Here is a 19,653-nt window from a genome sequence, read left to right on the forward strand (position 1 = left end):
GTATTCTATACGTATATATTTACTCTGTAGCTCTATAACTTATTGCTTATTCTACACGTATGTATTGACTCTTCGGCTCTATGACTTATTACCTATTCTACACGCATATATTAAGTCTTCGGCTCTGTGATTTATTGACTCGTTAAACTTACTACGTGGAGACACAAAGCTATGTAGAAGTTTCCTAATACACCTTATATATTCCTCACGAATACAACAATTTGAGGAGGCGATAACCGGGACATGGGCAGGGGTTATTAGGGAGTTCTAGTGGTATTTCTGTTTTTCGATTAGGATCTTTGGGCGCATCACTGCTCATAATACACGAACCTAGCTAATAACAAGCACAAGATATCCCCCAGGGGGATTCCACAGCATCTTCGAGTGGACTCGGCGGAGACAATGTGCCCATGCTCTCTCATCCGACGCCAACGTTCGGTTATAAAGTCAAACCCTGTCGATGTAGCCCACAAGCAAATCTTCTTGCTCAGCAGAGACTCGACTTGGTCGGCTCGCACGCGCCATTGGACTTATCGCAGCCATTGTAGCCCTGGCACTGGACCTTGGGGTAGCAGTTGTTCGAGTATGTAGCCTGTACGTCCCAACATGTTAGTCCAATCGGCTCAAAACAATTCATGCGCGAGCAGTTTTCCACATACCTTGTCACCCAAGTTGAGGTTGATCCCCATCAGCTCACCGCCATTGACAGCAGTGGTGCCCTCCATGTGCACGGTCCGCCTGCAGTTGCCCGAGCAGTTGCCGCACGAGCGGTAGACCTTGCCGTAGTCGTTGGCGTAGAAGTTGATAATATTGACGTGACCGCAGCCGTTGTGCTGGATGACCTTGTCCGCAGCTTTGAAGGCACCGCCGCCAATAATGTTGGCGGTGCCGCTGCCCTTGATGCTGATCGCATCCTCGCAGACATCCTCGAACCAGACGAATTCGAGGTTGCATGAGCCCTTGCAGTAGACGCCCTCCCTCTGGTTTTTGCCAATGATGACGTTACGAAGGGTGGCGCCGTCCTCGAGAACAAAGACAGTGTCAGCCTCGCCTAATCGTGTCAGTCTGTTGTGAGGCTTGGTCACAGTACATTTCGGGTTCACTCACCTCCCTCGCTCTGGCCAGTGCAACTCTGGCCACGGTCATACTTGACCCAGCCAGCATCAAACACTTCACCCTTCTTAAGGTAGCGGGGTGAGCTCAAGGTCTTGGTGCCGGTGTGCTTGGGCAGACCGCCGGTGTAGCCCAGGCAAGCCATGGTTGCCGGCACGGCGGCAAGCAGAGAGAGGATGCTGTTGACCTTCATTCTGGATGGATTGATCGGGTGCGAGAATGTTGAGAAGACTTGATCAGGATTGTTGACTTGATCGAGAGATGCATTTCTTCAGCGCGGGACTGCCCTCAACTTATATGCAGATATTACCATTAGAGTTGGAATTAGTGTTGTATGCACGACCGCCAAGCATCTGGGGATGGCATCTACTCGCGACATGATTCGAAATTGCCGACGGATAGTCTAATAACCTAATCGAGGGAGGAACTCCCTCTTCCGGTCTTGGAACCCGCATCTGGTTCGGCGGAAACAACGCAATCTGTTTTCCAGTGCTTGGCCGCTTTCTGGCTGGGGGTTCCATCGCGCTTCGATCCCCCGTCGCGAGGCCAAGAGCCCAGGAGTCAGGACACGATTGGCGCGGCATTGGAGGCTGTCGCGACAATGGCTTGGCTCTTGTTCTAGACTCTCGGCAATGTGGGAGACAATCCGACCTTGAAACGCGGGATGGCACTCTTAATTTGAGACGGGCGCATGATCCCCAGGTTTCCACAAATAACCACCATACTTTGCTTTGCGCAGGGTGGCAAGCGTCGAGCCATGCAACCATAGCATTGGATGGAAGCACATTGTTCGCAGAGACGTAGAAATCGCTTGGTGGATTAAATGTACAGAGCATGCGACGCAGCATGGCCTTTCGTCAGATGGTGTGTGTAGGCCTGGTGATGTCCTCCTTTGGGCGTGGTACTACCCCCATGACTAGCAGAGATGGCATGTGGTCGACGGAGAGGCGCAACGAGGCCTGTCCATAGTCGCGAGCTGCCTATTACACCATGTTAATCAACATTACCCCTCGCGAGAGAAGCATCAAGCCGCAAGGCACGGATGGCGATGCCTTCACCGGGAAGAAAATTGCACCCCGCCAGGATCAACACCAGCGTTGTGACACTAGGAGCCCAGCGCCAGAGACCCAGAGTACTGTGTTTTCCCGGCACGTGTAAAGCGTTCCCAATGACTGTCTGGGTCTTGTCGGAGCAGAACTTGCGCGACGGTTTGTCAGGCTGAGTGAACGATAGGTATTGCCATCTCCGGCCCACTGAGTCTGCTTATCTACCTGAGACTCTGAGTACCTAATCAATCCTTCACCCTTGGATTTCTACCAGGCACCCATGTTCGTCTGGCCATACTCCGTACGTAGTATTTACACGTGACCCTGGCCGCATATGTGGAGACCAAGCATGTTGTCAGATCGTAACAAAGGGGCTTCAACACGTCCACAACCGCTCTGTGTTTCTGCGCGCTCCTTGCGTGCTGACAATTGTCGAAGCATTTCGACCCTGCCATGTTCTACGTTATGTGTGATTGTTACTGAGCTAAAAGACAGGCAACCGCTTGCGATCGTCATGCGGTCTCTTAACGGCTGTGTGCCGTTTCTATCAATGTTTCAAAGACGTCTACTGCGCCCCCTCTTCCTTTTCGTTTCTACCATCGTGGTAGTTGCCCTATGCATTGTCTCTTTCATTCGACTACCATACGAAACTAGGGCCTACGTCTTCAAACAGGGTCCAATCACATCATGCACCTTCGAGAAGGACGTGATCGCACCCGCGACATGCTTCGGCGTCCTTGACTCCGACACGAAGATACCTAACATTGTCCACCTCGTATACATACTCAAGGACCCCATTCAAGGCGACTTCCCACTACAGTTCAGCCAATTCTTGTCGATATACGCGCTGTCGAAGAGATGGCAGCCCGATGCGATCTACCTACACACGAATGCAGAAGCTGATGGCGGGTCGGTCGAGCGCGCAAGAAATGGCACGTCGGGAAAATGGCCGAAATTGTTCTTCGAAACCCCTGGCCTACATATCAACACCATCGAAGCATAATCGCACGCGAAGAATGGCAAACATATCAAGATGTTAGAACACAAGTCCGACTTCGCCCGGGTGAAAGCGGTCCATGACTTTGGCGGTATCTACGTTGACCTCGATGTACATGCCCTCCAGGATATCAATCCTGTCCATGAGGCTGGTTATAGAGCCGTTGTAGGACGTCAGCTAGGCGGTGACCTGCAAAGTGGATCGTTCATGTCGGAGAAGGGTGGGAGGCTGGTCAAGGAATGGATGGAACGCATGCACGAGGTATACGATGGCAGATGGATTACGCACAGCAACAAGTTGCTGACCACCGTTGGGGAGGAACTCGTCAACACAGGGCCTTGCGAGGTGCTCATCATGGGAAGAGATGCGTGGGCACCCGGCGGATGGGTCCGCGACGATACGGAGAGGCTGTACGGCGAGCATGACGATGTCGAGTCCAACATAGCCGGCCTCAAACAGGGCGACTCGCTGCCCGAGCATGACGACATGGACGGATACGACCGCCCAGAATGGGCATTCGACTACTCATGTACGTATCTGCTGCATGCGTTCTCTCTCGAGAAGCCAAGAGATGGCGTGAAGCACAACAGGATCACACCAAAGTACGTCCTAGAGAGGAGAAGTAACTTTGGGAGGGCTGTATACTCCATAGCAAAAGAATTATACGACAAGGGGATCATAACGATAGATGAGACTTTGTAGGCGTACTCAATTTGAAAGCACTCTGGTATTTCTTGATGTGCGTCGTTTGTGTAGTAAAGTCTTAGATTGTTATAATAGTATTCCTACGTGAAGGACTAGGCGCCTGGCGTAGCCTGGCGAAGCGCACGTGTCACGGACTATGTGGGGAGTGGATTTCACTCGTTCTCTCACTGCGGCACTGCTCACGCAATTCACCGATCTTCACTTTTCTCCTTTTGCAAACACGCGACCTTTTGGCGAGCACACACAACGCAACAACGCTTGCAAATCTTCCGATTGCAAAAGATCCAGTCTCTTTTGAGTTGAAACACTCAACCTCTCGTTTCGAGATTTTCTCTTTCGGCACAACGTGCAACGGGTTGTCTGTGTCAATAAACACACGCAGGATCGCGGATCAACATCACCCTTGCCTCACCTTACCATCACCACAACAGCCCACAGTCACAGCCTCAATAACAGCAGAAGAAAATGGGTGACATGTGTACGCTGGTGAGCCATATTCAGAGCACAGTGGGTTTCCCTTTTGGCCTGTTTGATGAAAATGCTCTACTCCGCGGAGCATAGCTCGCCAAAGGCGAAACTCACCACGAGAGCTAGCAGCGTTCAATGCGGGAAGAGACTTGGAGGAGTATGAGTCCGAAGAACATCTCCAAGAGATACCAACAGGTCCTCGACGACAGGGACTCGCCAAGACAATTCCATTGTCTACCCAAGACGAAGAATTTATCTGCCGAATGGAACGAGGACGACTCACAGAAAGAACCGGCCTCGAACATGGAACTTGCACCGTTCTTCATTCTCCACCCCTCTCTCTCAAATAATGCAGTACGAGAGCTGAACAAGCAGCTGGCCGAGTCGACGTACAAGAACACAGACGGCAAGGACCAACCGCGGTACCAACCGGTGTATTACCCCAGTGGCGCCCTGGACGTGTTCGAGTTTAGGCACGACCGTCCACCTGATGAGAGGACACTGGAGGACTACCAGTTCAACAGGGTTGTGTTGGATGGAGACGCTTCCTTCCCAGACCTGTGGACAAGCCCCATCTCTACATGCTCAACTGCATTGCATCCGCAATCAATACCTGTAGCCTGGGTTCACTCAATATCTCGTGAACGAGATTAGGACAGGGGCGAAGCACTATTTCACACGGCCAGGAGTCAAAAACACCAAGAGCTTGGCCGATCATGGCCTGGCGTCTACGTTGAAGCCCGAAGTGCCGTGGTGGGCATCATACCTACTGGCCGTGTGGTTTGAGCCTGCAAAATTGCAAGGCTACTCTACTGCTTACAGGACCATTTCGCACAGCTAATTCGTCTGCAAAGAATTTGGTCCCTCTCGTGTTGGAACCACAATACGCGAAATACCGCGACGCTCGAAGCGTCACCTGCTAAGACGTTAAGCCGGAGTCTATTCTTGGCTATCTTCTGACTTGGCGACGTTCAGCCATTGTCCAGCAGATGGCAGCTTCGCGGCACTGCCCGGTCGGACAGCCGCAAAAACCAATTCATGCCATCCTTCGAGATGATTCTCTGGCACATCCTCAACGGCATCTACAAGCAGTACAACGACGAGGAGACGCTCCAGATCCCATCCCCCGTCAAGCCAACAAACTCTCGGGCAATATCGACACCTGGGGGGTCCGAAGAAGCCGCGAATCAGAAGGATTGGAACTCATCGGTCATCCTGGCCCTGGAAGCCTCCTGGGAGTACATGAAGAAGCTCGCGGCGGAGTTGAAGAAGCGCGACGTGGACTTCATAGGGATTGTGCAAGAAAGAATACTGTTCGCATTCGGCGAGACTGTCCCAGGATCACTATGGGAGAAGAAACCACGCGCGGTCGCTCCAAGTGGAAAAGGTGGTCAAGTTCAAACGGGAAAGACACCACGCGGACCCGTAGCCATCCTGCGGTTACTACTGAACGAAAGCCGCAGAAGACAAACACATCCACAGGCAGCACGGACAACGCACGGACAACGACTACGTCTAAATCAACACCGACAAGTGACCGCCAACGCGGCGATTCCTCCCCGCGGAACACAGTTCCAAAGGGAAATCGCTTGCAAATGCCGACAACTCAATTGCAGGAAACTCTGGCTCTTCAGGCAGCCGTGGCGAGGACTCCAACAAATTCCAAGGTGGTAACTCCGCAGGGTCGTCCGAAGACTCTCGCAAACACGGCCACAAAAGCGCCCCTTAAGTCCGCAATGGCATCCACCAAGTCTCCAGCAAATTTTAACAGCACGAAAACCTCCGCAGAGACCCTACCAAGACTCATATTGTTGTGTATGTGTGCTGAGTACCCACATTCAGAGCACAGTGGATTTCCCTTTTGGCCTGTTTGATACATATGGATGCTGTTATGAATCGGTGATCTCTGAGCCGACCCTGTCATATCGAGGGCGCATCTTCTCATAGAGCTGTATAGTTTATATATACAATTCTCACTCACAATACTTTGCCACTGTACATACCCATACCCCCGGCCAGGAAGAGGGCCCTGCGTGTTGCTGTGGTGTATTGAGGCTAAATCACCGCAGTTATTGCGGTCCTCTTGAATGTCCTCTTGAATGTCCTCTTGAATGTCCTCTTGAATGTCCTCTTGAATGTCCTCTTGAATGTCCTCTTGAATGTCCTCTTGAATGCTCTCGAGTGCGGCCATTTGTATCTAGCAGGCCTCTTGTTAGTAGGACTTTGACACATAACTTATGCACGCTGAAAAATGACGGAACAAGGAAATGCGCCCTCGATATTACAAGCTGAATCTCTGAAGCAGAGGGCAATCATCCCTGGCATCCCCAAGTCCTGCGACGACAGAACCACCCAGAGCCGATGTTTGGCAAGGGAGCTGCAACTCATCAGTGGGACCCCACGAGTCTGGCAAAGAAGATCAACAAAACCGAGCTTCCCGATACTACCGCCGAAACCCGCAGATGCCCAGGCTTTCCTAATACCGGCGCCTTATTCTGGTTCACGATAAAGGGCAACGAGCAAGGGGAGCTGGACATCGCCAAGTCCGCCACCACATTTTCCGTAGTGAATGGTAGGATGATGTAAGATAGGAACAAGCGTGGAGAACTGCAAGGCCAGGTGGAAAATCAGCGCAAAGACCTTGAGTACTCTCAGCAGGCAATGGAAGAGCCTGTGAAGAGGAAGGAGGCTATGCAGGCACGTATTCAGAGACTGGAAAGCACAGCAAAGAGGTCCAGGAGGAAATTGACTCTCTGTGAAAGATGGTTTGGCAGTACAGGAAGCGTTATGGCAAAATGGACAACACCGTGGCCCCCGCATCGCCTCGAAGGATGCAGTGCCCTTCGCCATGGAGAATTCCGCAACAAAAGAAATATCGAGTCCACATGCTTCGGTCACCTACACTGTAAAGAATGTTCCCGACTTCCCTGATGTTCCCAACATCAGTCATTGCTTAGATCAATGAAATCTCTCACTCTTCTTCCCACAACAGCTCCTACTTATCCTTTCGGAACCTCTTCCTCTGAGGGGCAGACGAGTCTCCTTCTGTGTCGCTCAAAGGGCGCGGAGTGCGCTGCGAAGCACCACGAGAAGCAACGTGGCTAGCTATTTCCTGAATGTGGTTTGGAATGCTCCCTCGGGATTCATTTGTGTGAGAACGATATGGGTTCTTGCTAGCCCTGGCTGACGGACGCCAAATCGGCAGCAGATCGCCCAGATCACCTTCTTCATAGATGTCCTCGTCATCAGAATCGTGCGCGGGGGCCTTGTGACCAGAATTCCTGCCAGTGAATACCTTCTTGGCATTGAAAGCCTTGCGGGTAGGGGCCTCGCTTTCGAATGGCTGGGCCGAGGCCTTCGTGGATCTCTTGGCCTGCTCGACGCTGCCTTGGGCTTCCGTGATCAACCGCCCAATTTTCGTGCAGAGAGAATTGAATTCTGCCGTGGATTTGGAGTAATCGTTCTCGTTGCATTTCTCCCTCCGTCTAGATTCATCGAGCTTCTTCCTCAAGATCGCTTTGTCGTTCCGCAGGATTTCAATCTCTTTCTCCAGCTTCTTCACCTGCCGTTCATGCTGGTCTCGTTCAGTGTCCAGGTAATCCATCCCGCCCGCAAGCGTAGCCAATCTAGACGCTGTCTTCTCGATGTTCAAGCCATGTTCGTTATCTCCTCGGATTGCAAAGTAGAACAGGGAGCCGGGATTCTCGAACTGAGGACATGTGCGAATTCTCTGTGTTAAATCGGGAAGCTCGGCTGCATTCATACCCCCCTTGCCAGGCGTTGAATGCGGTCGTTCCAGTTGGCAGCCGGGGCGGTCTCACCGAAGGGGTCCATATCATTGGGAAGAAACTCTTCGATATTCTCCTCCCTGGTCAGCTCCCTTCCTCGGGTATCAACACCTAGGGCAAAGCGAAACTCCGTCTTGAGACACTCCTCTAGGTCTATGTCTTGCTTTTGGAGCTCAGACGAGAGCTTCGTGATGTAGTCTTGGTAGTACTCCACGGCGGCTTTAGCGTTCTGACCCCATCCTACGTCGTCTTCAGTCCCCCGTGGTGTCGATAGTGGCAAAACGTGCTGTGGCTTGAATGGAGGATGGATATTCAGGGGGGCGATGTCGGTGTTCTTCTTCCAGATGATATTGAGGATGTCCCAGACGATCATGTGGAACGAGGGCATCGTATGGAATTCGAAAGACCATCCGTAGCGATCCTGAATTGTCTTGGTGTGCATTCTGCTGTTGCGGAATGTAGCAGGACCGAACCAAGTAGCGAGCAAGTATGCTGCCCACCATGGTAGCTCACATCTCCACGCCACCACAATGCCGTGGTCCGCGATGCACTTGGTGTTCTTGTATCCAGGTGCGGTGAAAGAAGACTTTACTTGCAGCCCAATCTCGTCAACCAGAGCTTGTGGAAAGCCCAAGCTATTCACCACCGTCGCAAGGGCGTTGAGCATGTACAAGTGAGGTTTGTCCACCGGGTGCGGATATGGAGCATCTCCATCCAAGATGACCCTCCGGAAAACATATCCCTGAAGCGCTTTCTCGTCTGGCGGCCGATCATGACGGAACTCGAACCGATAGCCACCAAGATAATACACCGGTTGGTGTCTCTGTCTGGAGCCGCCCCGCGAATTCTCGTAAGTAGATGGAATCAAGTCATTCCAGTCCTGGACGTTCTTTGAACCAGGTGGGTGAAGCACACCCTTTGGAGCCAGTTGCATACCGCTCGCATATTCAATCTCGTCTCCCGGAAGCAGTCGCTGCGGGTTTCTTGGAGATCTCAGGTTCGGACAGCCAGCCTCAGACTCGTTGATTCGCGGTTCCCCCCTAGGACTGGGTGGGCCAGAAGGCGCGAATTCTGAGCCCGAGGGGGTGTCGTTTTCCGTGCTGTACTCGACACCTAGAGCGTGTCCGGGTGCGAGCCGGTTGAGCATCTCGATTTCGTCCTCCATAGGTTTCAAGTTACTCCTCTCGTGGGCCCTAGTGCCTCTCTCCAAATACACTTAGTTGCGTCGAGGCCAAGGTTATGGTGTATCGTTCACGGGGTGTTCCTAAAGATAGAGGTCAGTATATATGTTCTTCAGTGTGTTGTTATTTAACAGAAGTAACGCATCCATTCTCGAACAAAATTGAGCGTGCAAGAACTCCCAAGGATCCGTAAGTCGCGGGCGCGCGCAAGGGCTAAATGGACCTGGGGAATGGGGAATGGGTCGAACGATGTAGTTGAATGGGAAGATGAAGATGAAATGGAGGAATCCTTACTCTGTGTGGTGCTTGACTTATTGCTAACCAAACTAGTGACTGGTGAGTTTTGTGGAAGCCATAAAAATAGAAGGGAAACTTTTATCACGGCAAACAAAAGTAAGGATATAGTGAGTAAACAAGATGAACTCATGGCTCACAGCGTGAATTTATTTCAACGCACTGTAAGTTAAGTGTGAGTCTACACACAATACACAGGGCGCAGTTAGTCCAGCGCACTGTATGCCGATGCTGTGACTCGCGAGTGTCCGATTCTTGGTCTGATGTTTCGGCACCGCTTCCATGGAAGCCTTAAGAATCTTGTCCGTAAACTTACTTCTGTTTTGATCCCTGTCTCAATATGGGCTGGGCGTCCAGCTCATCCATGATAGCCCCAGGCATGACTGTGTCTGCGACTCTGCGTCAACCCCTGAAGCTGGTGCACACCTCAGGTAACAGTAGATATCAATATCTGAGTAAAAAGGGGAGGTTCACATACCGCACCTCATTATTCTCGCTCTGTCCAGGCCTTTTTGACAACACTCGCCGAAGAGTCAATATACATGTAGCCTGTAAGACTAGGTCTATGTATACTCGTCGCCCTCCAGTCCGTACTCCTCATCCATACCAGGATCATCTTCATCAAACCCGCCCTCGTACTCCCTGCCGCCGCCAAACTCTTCCCCGTCGTAGTCAGCCGTCTCGTCGTACTCTGGGTACTCCTCGTCCTCCGCTTCCGGCTCCTCGTTCTCGGCCTGATCAGCCACCGGCTCGAGTGGTTCACCGAGCACGCTGCCCGCCACGCTGGTCTTGCGACTCGTGGCCTCGGAACCAAGCCCACCATCAGGTCCTGAATCGAACATACTCCGGATGGCATCGTAGTTGATCCTCTTGCTCCAAGCTCTGTCTTTAGCGACGCCAATCGCAGCCTCTGCGGCAGAGCTGGCTGGGCTTGTTTGGCCCTCGCCCATGCGCTTCTGCTTCTTGCGTTTTCGTGTTTGCTTGGGCTTGTCTGCTTCAACCTTTCTCCGGAACACCTTCTCCTGGTGCTGTCGCAGCCATTCCTTGTTCTGGTTGACCCAGATGGTCTCCTTGATGCGTGCTTCTTCGGGTGACAAGAGACAATTCATGACCTCGGGGTCATTGGCGAACTCGTCCTCCTGTACTTCGGCGGACATGCTGATCTCTTTCAGGGGACGCTGCTGCAGAGCCCAATGAGAATGCATCCGTGCCCGCTGCTCGGCAGGGTTATACACCAGAGCGTGTTGTTGTGTTAATGGGTCGTTGAAGATCTCTTCAATCTGGTCCTCCAGCTCTTGCTCGTCTTCTTCCCACTCCTCGTTGATCGGCAGCTGAGACTTCTTCTTACGCCCATCTGCCTGCTCCTGCTCGTCCATTTCGTCACCAAACTCCTGAACCAAATTCTCAATCTCCTTCTCGGCCGCCGCATCTTTCTGTTCGTCTCGTGGTATCTCTGACGGCTTGAAGGGCACAACAAAGCCGTCAGCGTCGCGACGGTACTCAACCGCTGGTGCTTTCGACATGTCTGCACCTCCAGCGACGCTCTCTCTTCGTCGAAAGGGGCCCTCTTCGCCAGCTGGTCGCTTTCTTTTCAGTCCTTTCTCCTCCAGCAACCTTTGGTGCTCCTCAGTTCGGCGGTAGAAACTTGGAGGGTCATGTGCGCTTTCCAGAAAATCCTGCTTCAAAAAGTCCTCCACCGTCATTTCACTCGACTCCGTGACCTTGAACTCGGAAAGGCGATTCTGAATCGTATGGTTGGTCACTTTGACAATGTAGACCACCTCGCGCACAGTTCGTCGGAAATTGTGCATTCGTGCTGCCATGAGTAGACAGGCGCCGCAAATACCAGAAGGTCGTCGGCCCATGACCATCCAATCTCGACTCATTCTCTTGACCAGTCGTACTGCATCCTCGGCGACTTTGGCTGTGTCTTGGTGGAATTCCATCTTGGTCGCGAACCGCCAGATCAGGTCCTCGGGATACACCGGAATCATGCCGTCGTTTCCAATTGGCACAACCTCATTCAGCTTCTTGAAGATGCGCCCAAGCTTGAAGACGTTCATTTGCACCAGATCCGCCAAGTCAATCAACATGAGCTTGCAAGGTGGTTCTGCACGGCACGCAGCATAGAGACAAACTGCCGCCACACTCATGATTGTCCGGCCCTGCACAAAGTTTGCACTCGAGGCGAGCTTGAAAACTTGTGTCCCTGATGTGACCAGACTTTCGCTCACATTGAGCTGCTGCGCGTATCCCTGCATGAGACCCCTGGCTTCACGAATGCTCTTCTCTCGATCCTCCGTTCCTCCCACGCGTCGAAAAGCCGGGCCCGAACTACGGACACCAGCCTGATCCGCGCCTATGAAGCTTCCTTGCACCATGGCCGCGCCACTGCTCGTCTCTCCGAACTGGACTTCCGCCACAATGTTGGACTCGTCTGCGATACGACCACATGTTCGACAGGTGCCGTCCACGACGTTGGGTTTTGGACACGCCTTGTTGGGACATTGTTGTCTGGACGAGCTCACCAAAGGAGCCGCTGCTGCAGGTTTGGTGGATGGTGCGAATGACACGGAGGCATTGCGCGAGGACGCTTGCGCGCTGCGCTCACGCAACGCGCGCGCAGGATTGTGCGGCCGTGCACCAGCGAATCGAGGTTTTGGCCCATCTTTGCTAGCACTTGGCTTTCGTAATGAAGACATGATGGCGCGTTGCGACGCGGCTGAATGAGGATGGCGATGGATGAGAGGCCTATACTGGCGACGCGACAAAGAGTGACGGATTTTTTTGGTGGGGCGCAAAGGCTCTCGTGGTCGAGCGGACCTAAGGCGGGTGGGTGGCGCAAAGCTCTGAGTCACCGGGAAAGCAGCGCATTCGAATCCCACACAGAGACCTCGTCGCTGGTTTTTTGAAGCTTTGCGACTAGCCTCTGAAGCTTTCAAGAGGACAAAAATAATGCTGCAAGTCCCTAGGGGGGTTTAGGTTGCCTCGTGACGGCAATTGCTCCGACTTTGAGATTGGCTTTGCTCCACCACTTCGCACCCGGGTGGACTCAAGATTTTGCCGGACCTTTCCCGGAAAAGTCCCGTGATCTCCATCATGAATCCACATGACGGCCCGACGAACGATTCCTAATCCAGTAACACTTCCAACTGAACGGGTTGAAAGCTGAATCGCGAGACTCTCTTCACGTTAATAGACAACTGCATTCTGCACTCCTTGGGTGAGGCTTCATTTCGTGTGGATCCTGAATTTATCGATTTGTAATTTTCCAGGCCATAGAACAGTCTGGGGCCCCGCTGTCGACGTAGCCTAAGCTGTAGACCGAGTATAAAGTGCAGGCGGGATCCCCTCACGAACCGATGCTCTCACGATAGCCAACTCCCAGTACGCACTGCACGCAATTCAATCGCTCGCCGATATTCCTTAATCGATCATGTCCACCAAGGCTCCCTTCAACCTTCGCGCAGCACCGTCGACTGACCTTTGGCGCATTCCCCCTTCTACAGACCGCAAGAATGGCAAGTCTGCGCCGCAACCGCTAGCCAGGCCCCTCACTAACACCAATACGCAGCTCCCAGCCTCATCCATGCCTCCAACGCCCTGACGTCTCTCAAATCTGCCACAATCTCATTCAAGGCATCATATATCCATCAATTCGACCAAGCAGGCCTCATTGTTCGCCTCACACATCCGTCACACCCCTTGCCCAAGTGGATCAAGACCGGAATCGAGTATTTCGATGGTGAGCCCCGCATCAGTGTCGTCTGTTGCGATAACTACTCGGACTGGTCTGTCGCGTCCCTTCCTGCCAGCATCTCTGATGCCGTCACCAAGGGCGAACAGGAAATCACAATCCGGCTAGAGGTCAAGGAAACCACCGTATGGATCTACCGGGTTGGCGAGGACGGCAAGGACGTGCCTCTGAGGGAGATCGCCTGGCTCTTTGCCGACGGAGGCAAAGGTTGGACAGCGGAGATTGGTGCTTGCGTTGCTAGGCCGGCTGAGGAGCCTAAGGATGAGTTTGAAGCTACGTTCACCAAGCTTGACGTACAGTGGAAGTAGACATTCACGCAGTATGCACGAAAGCTGAGGCGTCAATTTCCATTACCTCGACCCTGACGGCATGGGATGTGACCATATCCAGGGAGGATCGCATCCAGCGAACCTTGTTTTTTCATTTTTCTTTCGTGCATGCCCACCATGCAGGTCCCGTACATTCCACACTCTTTCCCACTTGTATCTCGTAACATTGACAAAGGAGAGAAAACAACAACAGTGTGTGGAGTGGTAGCAATCTTTACAACAAAAGATGCAGAATGACGGGACGTCCTCATCCAGTGAGGAAACCTCGCATGTACAAAAACCAGTCCCACGACAGGACTGGAAAATCATGCGAGGGTGCCGAGCAGAGCCTCCAGGCGAGCGGTGGCTCGTGGGTATCAATTTGGGAGGTCCCTGAGTGAAGTTAACAACAAGTCGACATTCCAATCTGCCAATCCTGTGTGTCGTGAATCGACCAGCGAAGACAAGTCCAAGCAACACCAGGATCAGCAGACGTTCCGTGGTAAAATCAAAGCGAAACAAGCATCAGCCTCCCGACAACAGCCACCAACCTTACAAAGTGAAGTGTGTTTGAATCGACTCCCAAATGGTGACTCAGTCTGTGGGAGGCATCAAACGCCAGTCTCTTTTTTTTCGATTTTCCTTCTTGGGTGCCCTGTTGGTGTCTTGGTGCCATGTGTCTTCCCTGCAAGCAGCTCAGACAGTCTTTGGCGTGCGCGCATTGGTCACGTCAATGACATCGTCCAAGTGATTGCACATGGCCACAAACAGGTCAAAAAACAACTTGCTGCCACCAGCCTCCATCTCAGCCTGCATGGTCCCGCTGCGCTTGAACGTCTTGCGGCAGCGGATAATCAAGGCGAGGTAGTGCGCGCGCAGGCGGCTGTCCGAGTCTGGTGTGTGCGCGTAGGCGTACTGCGCGGACCGCAGGATGGTACCGACATCAATACCGGCCTGCAGTCCTTGCTTGCGCAGGGCGAGGCGCTTCAGCTCTTCGAGACCGTAGCGCTCCGCAGCACAGTATACAACCGTGTCGCGAAGGATGTCGGCGTCGATGCTCGAGAGATAGACGGCAGCGTCGACGGCGGGCGTTTGGCCGCCTCCATTGTGGGCGGGGTTGGGTGAAGGCCGAGGGCTCTTTGTAGTCGGCTGGTGGTCCTCGAGCTCCCAAGAGTTGCGGTGCCTGTTGTGGATCAGGCGTGGGTAGTAGTCGCCCTTGTAGAGGTACTCGAGGACAGCCGAGAAGACCTCGGGTTCTTCTTCGGGTAGAGAGATCTTCCTACTCTGCGCATCGGAAAAGTGCTCACGGCAGGCCGCCTCGAAAAAGGGAGCCTGCCGCAACACATCTTCGTGCGCCGCAAAGAGCCGGCCCTCGCGACCGATCGTGATGGTCACAATCGGGGAGGGCGCAACAGGCTGTGTCATGGACACATCATGCTGCTCGTGGTTGAGCGACCTTTGCAATTTCGACAGCTTCGTGGGATCGCGCACGGAGCCTTGCTTCTTCAGACGATGGGTCTTGTCCACGCGAATGTGGTCCTGGTGGGACCGAAACGAGCGCTTAAACATGTTGGAGAGACTGAAGAGAGCGACGAAACGAGTGTCGAAGGTCGTGATCACGGTGATCGAGGGTAGGGGGGCGTGTAGGGGTGACGCACAACAGGGAAACGATTGACGAGGGGCCCGGGTGGGAAGAAGACCGTATTGACGCTGCGCTTGTATCTTCGTCAGTGAAGGCGACAATACAAAGCGCAGAACGGTAATCCTCGGAAAGCTTTGCGACCCTTGGGTGGTTGTGAGTGGGGAGGAAAGAAGAGCATCGTGAATGGGATCGTGAGGCGGTAGATGTAGGCGGGGGCGCAGCCTGCCAAGGATGCCGTTGGGCTACCCTGGATGTTGGGCAGGCGCGTAAATAACGCCTTGCAAAGCGTCGCTATCTCACGCCAAGAGACCTAGCATTGTATGTTGAATACCTACGAATATCTAATATCCTAAAGGGCGTTTGAGAAAATGTCGCCTAGAAAACGATGAAACTGTGGCTGCGATGATCGCTTAAAGGCCTCTGAAGCTTGTACATGTAAGTGGGAATAACAGGCGCTAGTCTGACCATTCATCCCGTTGGATGCTTCTGAGAACATGAAATGAATCGATTAATCTGGTTGGCACGATTTAAATTGGTCAAGGAAAGAAACGACTGGCCAAAAATTTCACCAGAGATCGCAAACGTGCACAGCGCATCATACTGCCCCCAACCTCCGGACATATTGAACGGGCGAAGCATTGACTTCGTGACAGTGAAAACATTATAATATGCATATGAACAGAATTGGCCTTTATTAACAAGCCGCCAGGCAGCAGTGACAGGCAGGAAAACTCTAACTACCTCAGAGAAGCCAATCGCACAGAAAACAAGTGAGAGACACAGCTTGACACCAAGCTAGTAGCCAAGACACACCAGCGCTAGCAACTTTGTCGAGGGATTACGGTAAGGCCAGTGACTGGAAGAGCATGTCAAAGGTGTCAGAAGCAGTCTGAGACATGAAGACCCTACGAACGTGGTCCCTTATGACGATGAGTCCTAGTCTAGAAGTTCATCAACGGTCTGCAAGAGGGGCATTCCGTCCCTTAAGGGTCTCTGAAGATGATCAGGGTCGATTCGTGCGGTAAAAGAATCCAGAAAGCACACAACTTCATGTCTGAAACAGAACCCGAAGGACCCGCAGTCCAGTGATGCCATGATGTCTTGCGCGGCGAGCTGAGCTTGGGCGATTTTTTCATTCCACACGATCTATTGCTCCTTGCTGATCGCGCCCTCCCTCTCCATGCCCTCGCATCCGGTAGCCTTGCCCGCAAGCTCCTCAACCTTGCCGTAGCCCTGAGTGGGATCGCGCTGCTCAGTGGCCATCTTCATGGTGTTGACGCCCGACTCCTTGTCCTTGATGCCCGAGTCCTTCCACTCCTCCGAGCCGGTCACATTGCCAATCACCTCCTTTGCACGGGTCAGCTCTCTGCTCAATAATAAGAAATGGCATGCGGGACACGCACCTCTGTTGCGCCCTTGACGTATTGGGCGTGGCCGCCAATGAGGCCGGCCTGCTCCTGAGACTTGTCTGCCATGATGTATGTATGTTTGTGTTTGTGTGTGTGGATTAGATGATGGGATTGTAAAGAATAAATCCGGTCTTGTCGATATGTCAGGAATTAACGTGTTCACGATCTATAAAGAGCGGGTGACGCCATTCTCGATCTGAACAGTCGAGGCGTACTGGGATGACATCACCGCGTGCCGTCGCTCGCCCACTGCGCTGGCTGACTGGACTTTGGTCGGCTGCAGCCTGCGACACACGCGATCTGGAGTCCACGATAAGGACATACTGAACTCGATTGTACGCACCGCAGGGTTGACGGACGTCACACGTGGACTGTTGGCCCTATACGGCGCCAACACTGGACAAGCTTCTGGCGCAGACGTGCGTTCGAAGCTGCTCCTTTTCTGCACGCGATCTTAGATCGAATGGAGCCCTGATCATCGGGGTTGGAGGAATAGGGTCCGTTCCGTCTGCGATTCCCGTGATCTTGTCTTTGAATCAAATCGCGGAGCAAAGCCTCCCGGCAGATCGACCCCTTCTTGCTCTCCACACCCTCAATTAGACTACCCGTCCGTCCATGACGTCCAGCAGCGGACTATCGTATATGCGCAATGGAGACGTTTAGATCCTAGCTTGAGGGTCTTAACACGCCGTGTGCCGTTTCCATCCTAGCGTAGGGCGGGTGGTGATTCATGCCGTGTCACAATGCACGTGAATCTGTGAGATGATGTGTGGTCAGCCGCGTGCGGGTGGGCGTGACATCTGCGATCGTCTGCCCGCCGAACAGGGAAGACAGGGAGCGTCATGACATTGTCCACAGGAACAGCCTCTCAAATAGGGGCCCCTTGCCAATCTCCAGGATCATTAGTCTTGTATGCAAGCTTCGATTAGAGCTCATCTTAGCCCAACCCGTCCAACAATCACTTCTTCCCCCCCTGGTCGAACGGCTCCTTCTGCAACTCTGTTGCATCATTGACTTTCCCGTTCGGTAGTATTAAAAGCGGCTGAGACAGGAAGCCGCTTTCAATCCCCCCTTTTCCCACAGTTCTCCTTCAACCGCCACCACGTCTACCGAACCATTACTCCGTGCTGCCAAGATGGCAGCCTTGGAGACTCAAGATGAGTCTTCCAAGGACCGGTCGTCCGAACCCATGCTAGATGTCGAGCATTGGGGTCCCGGCCTGGACATGTCTGGGCTCGATGGGTTGACGTTGTATGAGAAGAAGTGCGTGTTGGTGAATCGAGAGATTGATCACCAGGGCATGGGAAAATACCAGTGGTACATCTGGGGCCTCTGTGGCTTCGGATATTTCCTTGACTTGCTCTGGGCGCACGCCTTTGGCCTGGTCCTCAGTCCGCTGCAGCAGGAAATGGGCTTCGGGAACGACGAGTCGGGCAACATCTCCGTCTGTTTCAACGCTGGACTCACGGCCGGTGCCTTTTTCTGGGGATTCATGTCTGACATTGTTGGTAAGTTGAGACAGTTTCCATCTTGGCCCGGTCCCTGTATTCTGGTGATGGCTAACGTCGACAACCAGGCCGCAAGTGGGCGTTCAATCTGACGTGCCTCTTCTCCTCGATATTTGGTCTCTGCCTCGGTGCATCGCCGAATTACCTGACCTTCCTCGTCCTGACAGCTTTCGTCGGCTTTGGCGTCGGTGGCAACATTCCCATCGATACGTCCATCACCCTGGAATTCATTCCGCAAAATAAGCGCTTCTTATTGGCGTGCCTGTCGGTATTCCAGCCTCTGGGTGTCGTTGTCTGCAGTGCCATCGCCTTTGGATTCATTCCCGTATACTCCTGCTCGCCCAACTTTTCTGAGAAAGGCGCGCTGAAAAGCTGCAAGAATGTCGCAGAAGGTGTCGAGTGCTGCTCCAGGGACAACAACATGGGGTGGCGGTACCTGCTCTTCACCCTGGGCGCCGTGACCGTCTTCATCTTCTTCCTGCGCTATTTCGTCTTTCACTTCCGCGAGACGCCCAAGTTCTTGATCTTCAAGGGCAAGGACGCCGAAGCGATACAGGTACTGGAGCACATGGCCAAGACCAACAAGCGCGAATGTCGTCTGAGCTTGGAAGTCTTTGAGGCCATGCAGAGCGAGCACGACTCCATCAACAGTGCATCCACCGATTCCAGCAGCCATCCCGTGCTGGGAGGGGGTGCCAAGCAGCTGCACAGCAACTGGAAGAAGAAGAGCGTGCTTGAGCTGGACCGATACAAGATGCTTTTCGACGGGTTCCAGATGTCGCGGCTCACCATCCTGGTGTGGCTGACCTACATCATGGATTTCTGGGGCTTCACAGTGGCTGGTTTCTATCTGCCGCGCATCCTGGCCTTGAAGAACGGAGCGGCCGAGGTGAGCCTCACCACGACGTATGCTGCGTATATCTACACCTACGCGCCCGGCATTGTCGGTGTCCTGTTCGGTGCTTGGATGTACAAGGTGCCCTCGGTTGGTCAGAAGTGGACAATGGTCATCTCCTCTGGGTTGATGGGCGCGTCTATCATTCTCTTCTCGACTGTCGATACGGTCGCAAAGAACCAGGGCATCTTCGCCATGGAGTACTTCTTCCAGAGCATGTTCAATGCTGTCCTGTACGGATGGACCCCTCAGGCGTTCCCTGCGCCCGTTCGCGGCACAGCGTGCGGAGTGGCCAGCTTCTGGGGTCGCCTCTTTGGCATTGTCAGCCCCTTGATCGCGCAGTCGCTGTACGGACGTGGGGAGAGCGCGGATGGCGATATCAACAGCGTGCTGTACCTGGCTGGAGGGGTTACTCTGGGTTGCGTGATCACAACGGCCTTGTTGCCGAACAAGCTGATGGAGACGAAGGATGAGCGGTCATAGAACACATGCTGGGTCTTGCATACATGATAGATGAACGAGAGCTTTGTTTCGAGCATGTG

The 19,653-nt window shown here is 53.2% G+C and overlaps 10 protein-coding genes across 10 annotated transcripts; 5 read left to right on the forward strand and 5 right to left on the reverse strand.

Moving 5' to 3' along the window:
• Positions 1-272: 272 nt before the first annotated feature.
• F5Z01DRAFT_105318 (pectate lyase) lies at positions 273-1,730 on the reverse strand. Its single transcript, XM_046257357.1, has 3 exons — positions 1,108-1,730; positions 660-1,051; positions 273-592 (listed from the first exon to the last, which is right to left on the reverse strand). Exons 1-3 carry the CDS (start codon positions 1,304-1,306, stop codon positions 488-490), a joined length of 696 nt encoding a protein of 231 aa, XP_046118349.1. The 5' UTR covers positions 1,307-1,730; the 3' UTR covers positions 273-487.
• Positions 1,731-2,709: 979 nt separating this feature from the next.
• On the forward strand, positions 2,710-3,858 carry F5Z01DRAFT_681469 (uncharacterized protein; the record flags this gene model as incomplete). Its single annotated transcript, XM_046265692.1, has 3 exons — positions 2,710-2,865; positions 2,914-3,072; positions 3,175-3,858. 3 exons carry the CDS (start codon positions 2,710-2,712, stop codon positions 3,856-3,858), a joined length of 999 nt encoding a protein of 332 aa, XP_046118350.1.
• Positions 3,859-4,052: 194 nt separating this feature from the next.
• Positions 4,053-5,267, forward strand: F5Z01DRAFT_655301 (uncharacterized protein). Its single transcript, XM_046263492.1, has one exon. The coding sequence runs from the start codon at positions 4,465-4,467 to the stop codon at positions 4,981-4,983; it is 519 nt and encodes a 172-aa protein (XP_046118351.1). The 5' UTR covers positions 4,053-4,464; the 3' UTR covers positions 4,984-5,267.
• An 84-nt stretch (positions 5,268-5,351) lies between these two features.
• On the forward strand, positions 5,352-6,310 carry F5Z01DRAFT_655303 (uncharacterized protein). The gene has a single exon (XM_046263493.1). It carries the CDS (start codon positions 5,368-5,370, stop codon positions 6,001-6,003), a length of 636 nt encoding a protein of 211 aa, XP_046118352.1. The 5' UTR covers positions 5,352-5,367; the 3' UTR covers positions 6,004-6,310.
• A 1,014-nt stretch (positions 6,311-7,324) lies between these two features.
• Positions 7,325-9,282, reverse strand: F5Z01DRAFT_636504 (uncharacterized protein; the record flags this gene model as incomplete). The annotated part of the gene is made up of 2 exons (XM_046262216.1): positions 7,325-8,059; positions 8,095-9,282. The coding sequence occupies 2 exons, from the start codon at positions 9,280-9,282 to the stop codon at positions 7,325-7,327; spliced, it is 1,923 nt and encodes a 640-aa protein (XP_046118353.1).
• A 542-nt stretch (positions 9,283-9,824) lies between these two features.
• Positions 9,825-12,404, reverse strand: F5Z01DRAFT_105339 (uncharacterized protein). The gene has a single exon (XM_046257358.1). The coding sequence runs from the start codon at positions 12,292-12,294 to the stop codon at positions 10,156-10,158; it is 2,139 nt and encodes a 712-aa protein (XP_046118354.1). The 5' UTR covers positions 12,295-12,404; the 3' UTR covers positions 9,825-10,155.
• Positions 12,405-12,740: 336 nt separating this feature from the next.
• Positions 12,741-13,657, forward strand: F5Z01DRAFT_750322 (uncharacterized protein; the record flags this gene model as incomplete). The annotated part of the gene is made up of 2 exons (XM_046267018.1): positions 12,741-13,117; positions 13,174-13,657. The coding sequence occupies exons 1-2, from the start codon at positions 13,029-13,031 to the stop codon at positions 13,655-13,657; spliced, it is 573 nt and encodes a 190-aa protein (XP_046118355.1). The 5' UTR covers positions 12,741-13,028.
• A 696-nt stretch (positions 13,658-14,353) lies between these two features.
• Positions 14,354-15,226, reverse strand: F5Z01DRAFT_622168 (uncharacterized protein; the record flags this gene model as incomplete). The annotated part of the gene is made up of 1 exon (XM_046261242.1): positions 14,354-15,226. One exon carries the CDS (start codon positions 15,224-15,226, stop codon positions 14,354-14,356), a length of 873 nt encoding a protein of 290 aa, XP_046118356.1.
• Positions 15,227-16,445: 1,219 nt separating this feature from the next.
• On the reverse strand, positions 16,446-16,774 carry F5Z01DRAFT_674172 (uncharacterized protein; the record flags this gene model as incomplete). Its single annotated transcript, XM_046265015.1, has 2 exons — positions 16,446-16,646; positions 16,703-16,774. 2 exons carry the CDS (start codon positions 16,772-16,774, stop codon positions 16,446-16,448), a joined length of 273 nt encoding a protein of 90 aa, XP_046118357.1.
• Positions 16,775-17,843: 1,069 nt separating this feature from the next.
• Positions 17,844-19,594, forward strand: F5Z01DRAFT_636508 (major facilitator superfamily domain-containing protein; the record flags this gene model as incomplete). The annotated part of the gene is made up of 2 exons (XM_046262217.1): positions 17,844-18,216; positions 18,285-19,594. The coding sequence occupies 2 exons, from the start codon at positions 17,844-17,846 to the stop codon at positions 19,592-19,594; spliced, it is 1,683 nt and encodes a 560-aa protein (XP_046118358.1).
• Between the last annotated feature and the right edge of the window lie 59 nt (positions 19,595-19,653).

The sequence above is a fragment of the Emericellopsis atlantica genome, assembly GCF_019669845.1.
Source record: "Emericellopsis atlantica unplaced genomic scaffold F5Z01scaffold_13, whole genome shotgun sequence".
Taxonomy (NCBI): Eukaryota; Fungi; Ascomycota; class Sordariomycetes; order Hypocreales; family Bionectriaceae; genus Emericellopsis; species Emericellopsis atlantica.

Bases quoted from the DNA above. Each gene is read 5' to 3' on its own strand.
- F5Z01DRAFT_105318 (XM_046257357.1), bottom strand. From the start codon at position 1,306: ATGAAGGTCAACAGCATCCTCTCTCTGCTTGCCGCCGTGCCGGCAACC. The intron at 1,052-1,107 runs GTGAGTGAACCC...TGACACGATTAG, and splicing joins CACTGGCCAGAGCGAGGGAG to GCGAGGCTGACACTGTCTTT. The intron at 593-659 runs GTATGTGGAAAA...TGGGACGTACAG, and splicing joins ACCTCAACTTGGGTGACAAG to GCTACATACTCGAACAACTG.
- F5Z01DRAFT_655303 (XM_046263493.1), top strand. From the start codon at position 5,368: ATGCCATCCTTCGAGATGATTCTCTGGCACATCCTCAACGGCATCTAC.
- F5Z01DRAFT_655301 (XM_046263492.1), top strand. From the start codon at position 4,465: ATGCGGGAAGAGACTTGGAGGAGTATGAGTCCGAAGAACATCTCCAAG.
- F5Z01DRAFT_105339 (XM_046257358.1), bottom strand. From the start codon at position 12,294: ATGTCTTCATTACGAAAGCCAAGTGCTAGCAAAGATGGGCCAAAACCT.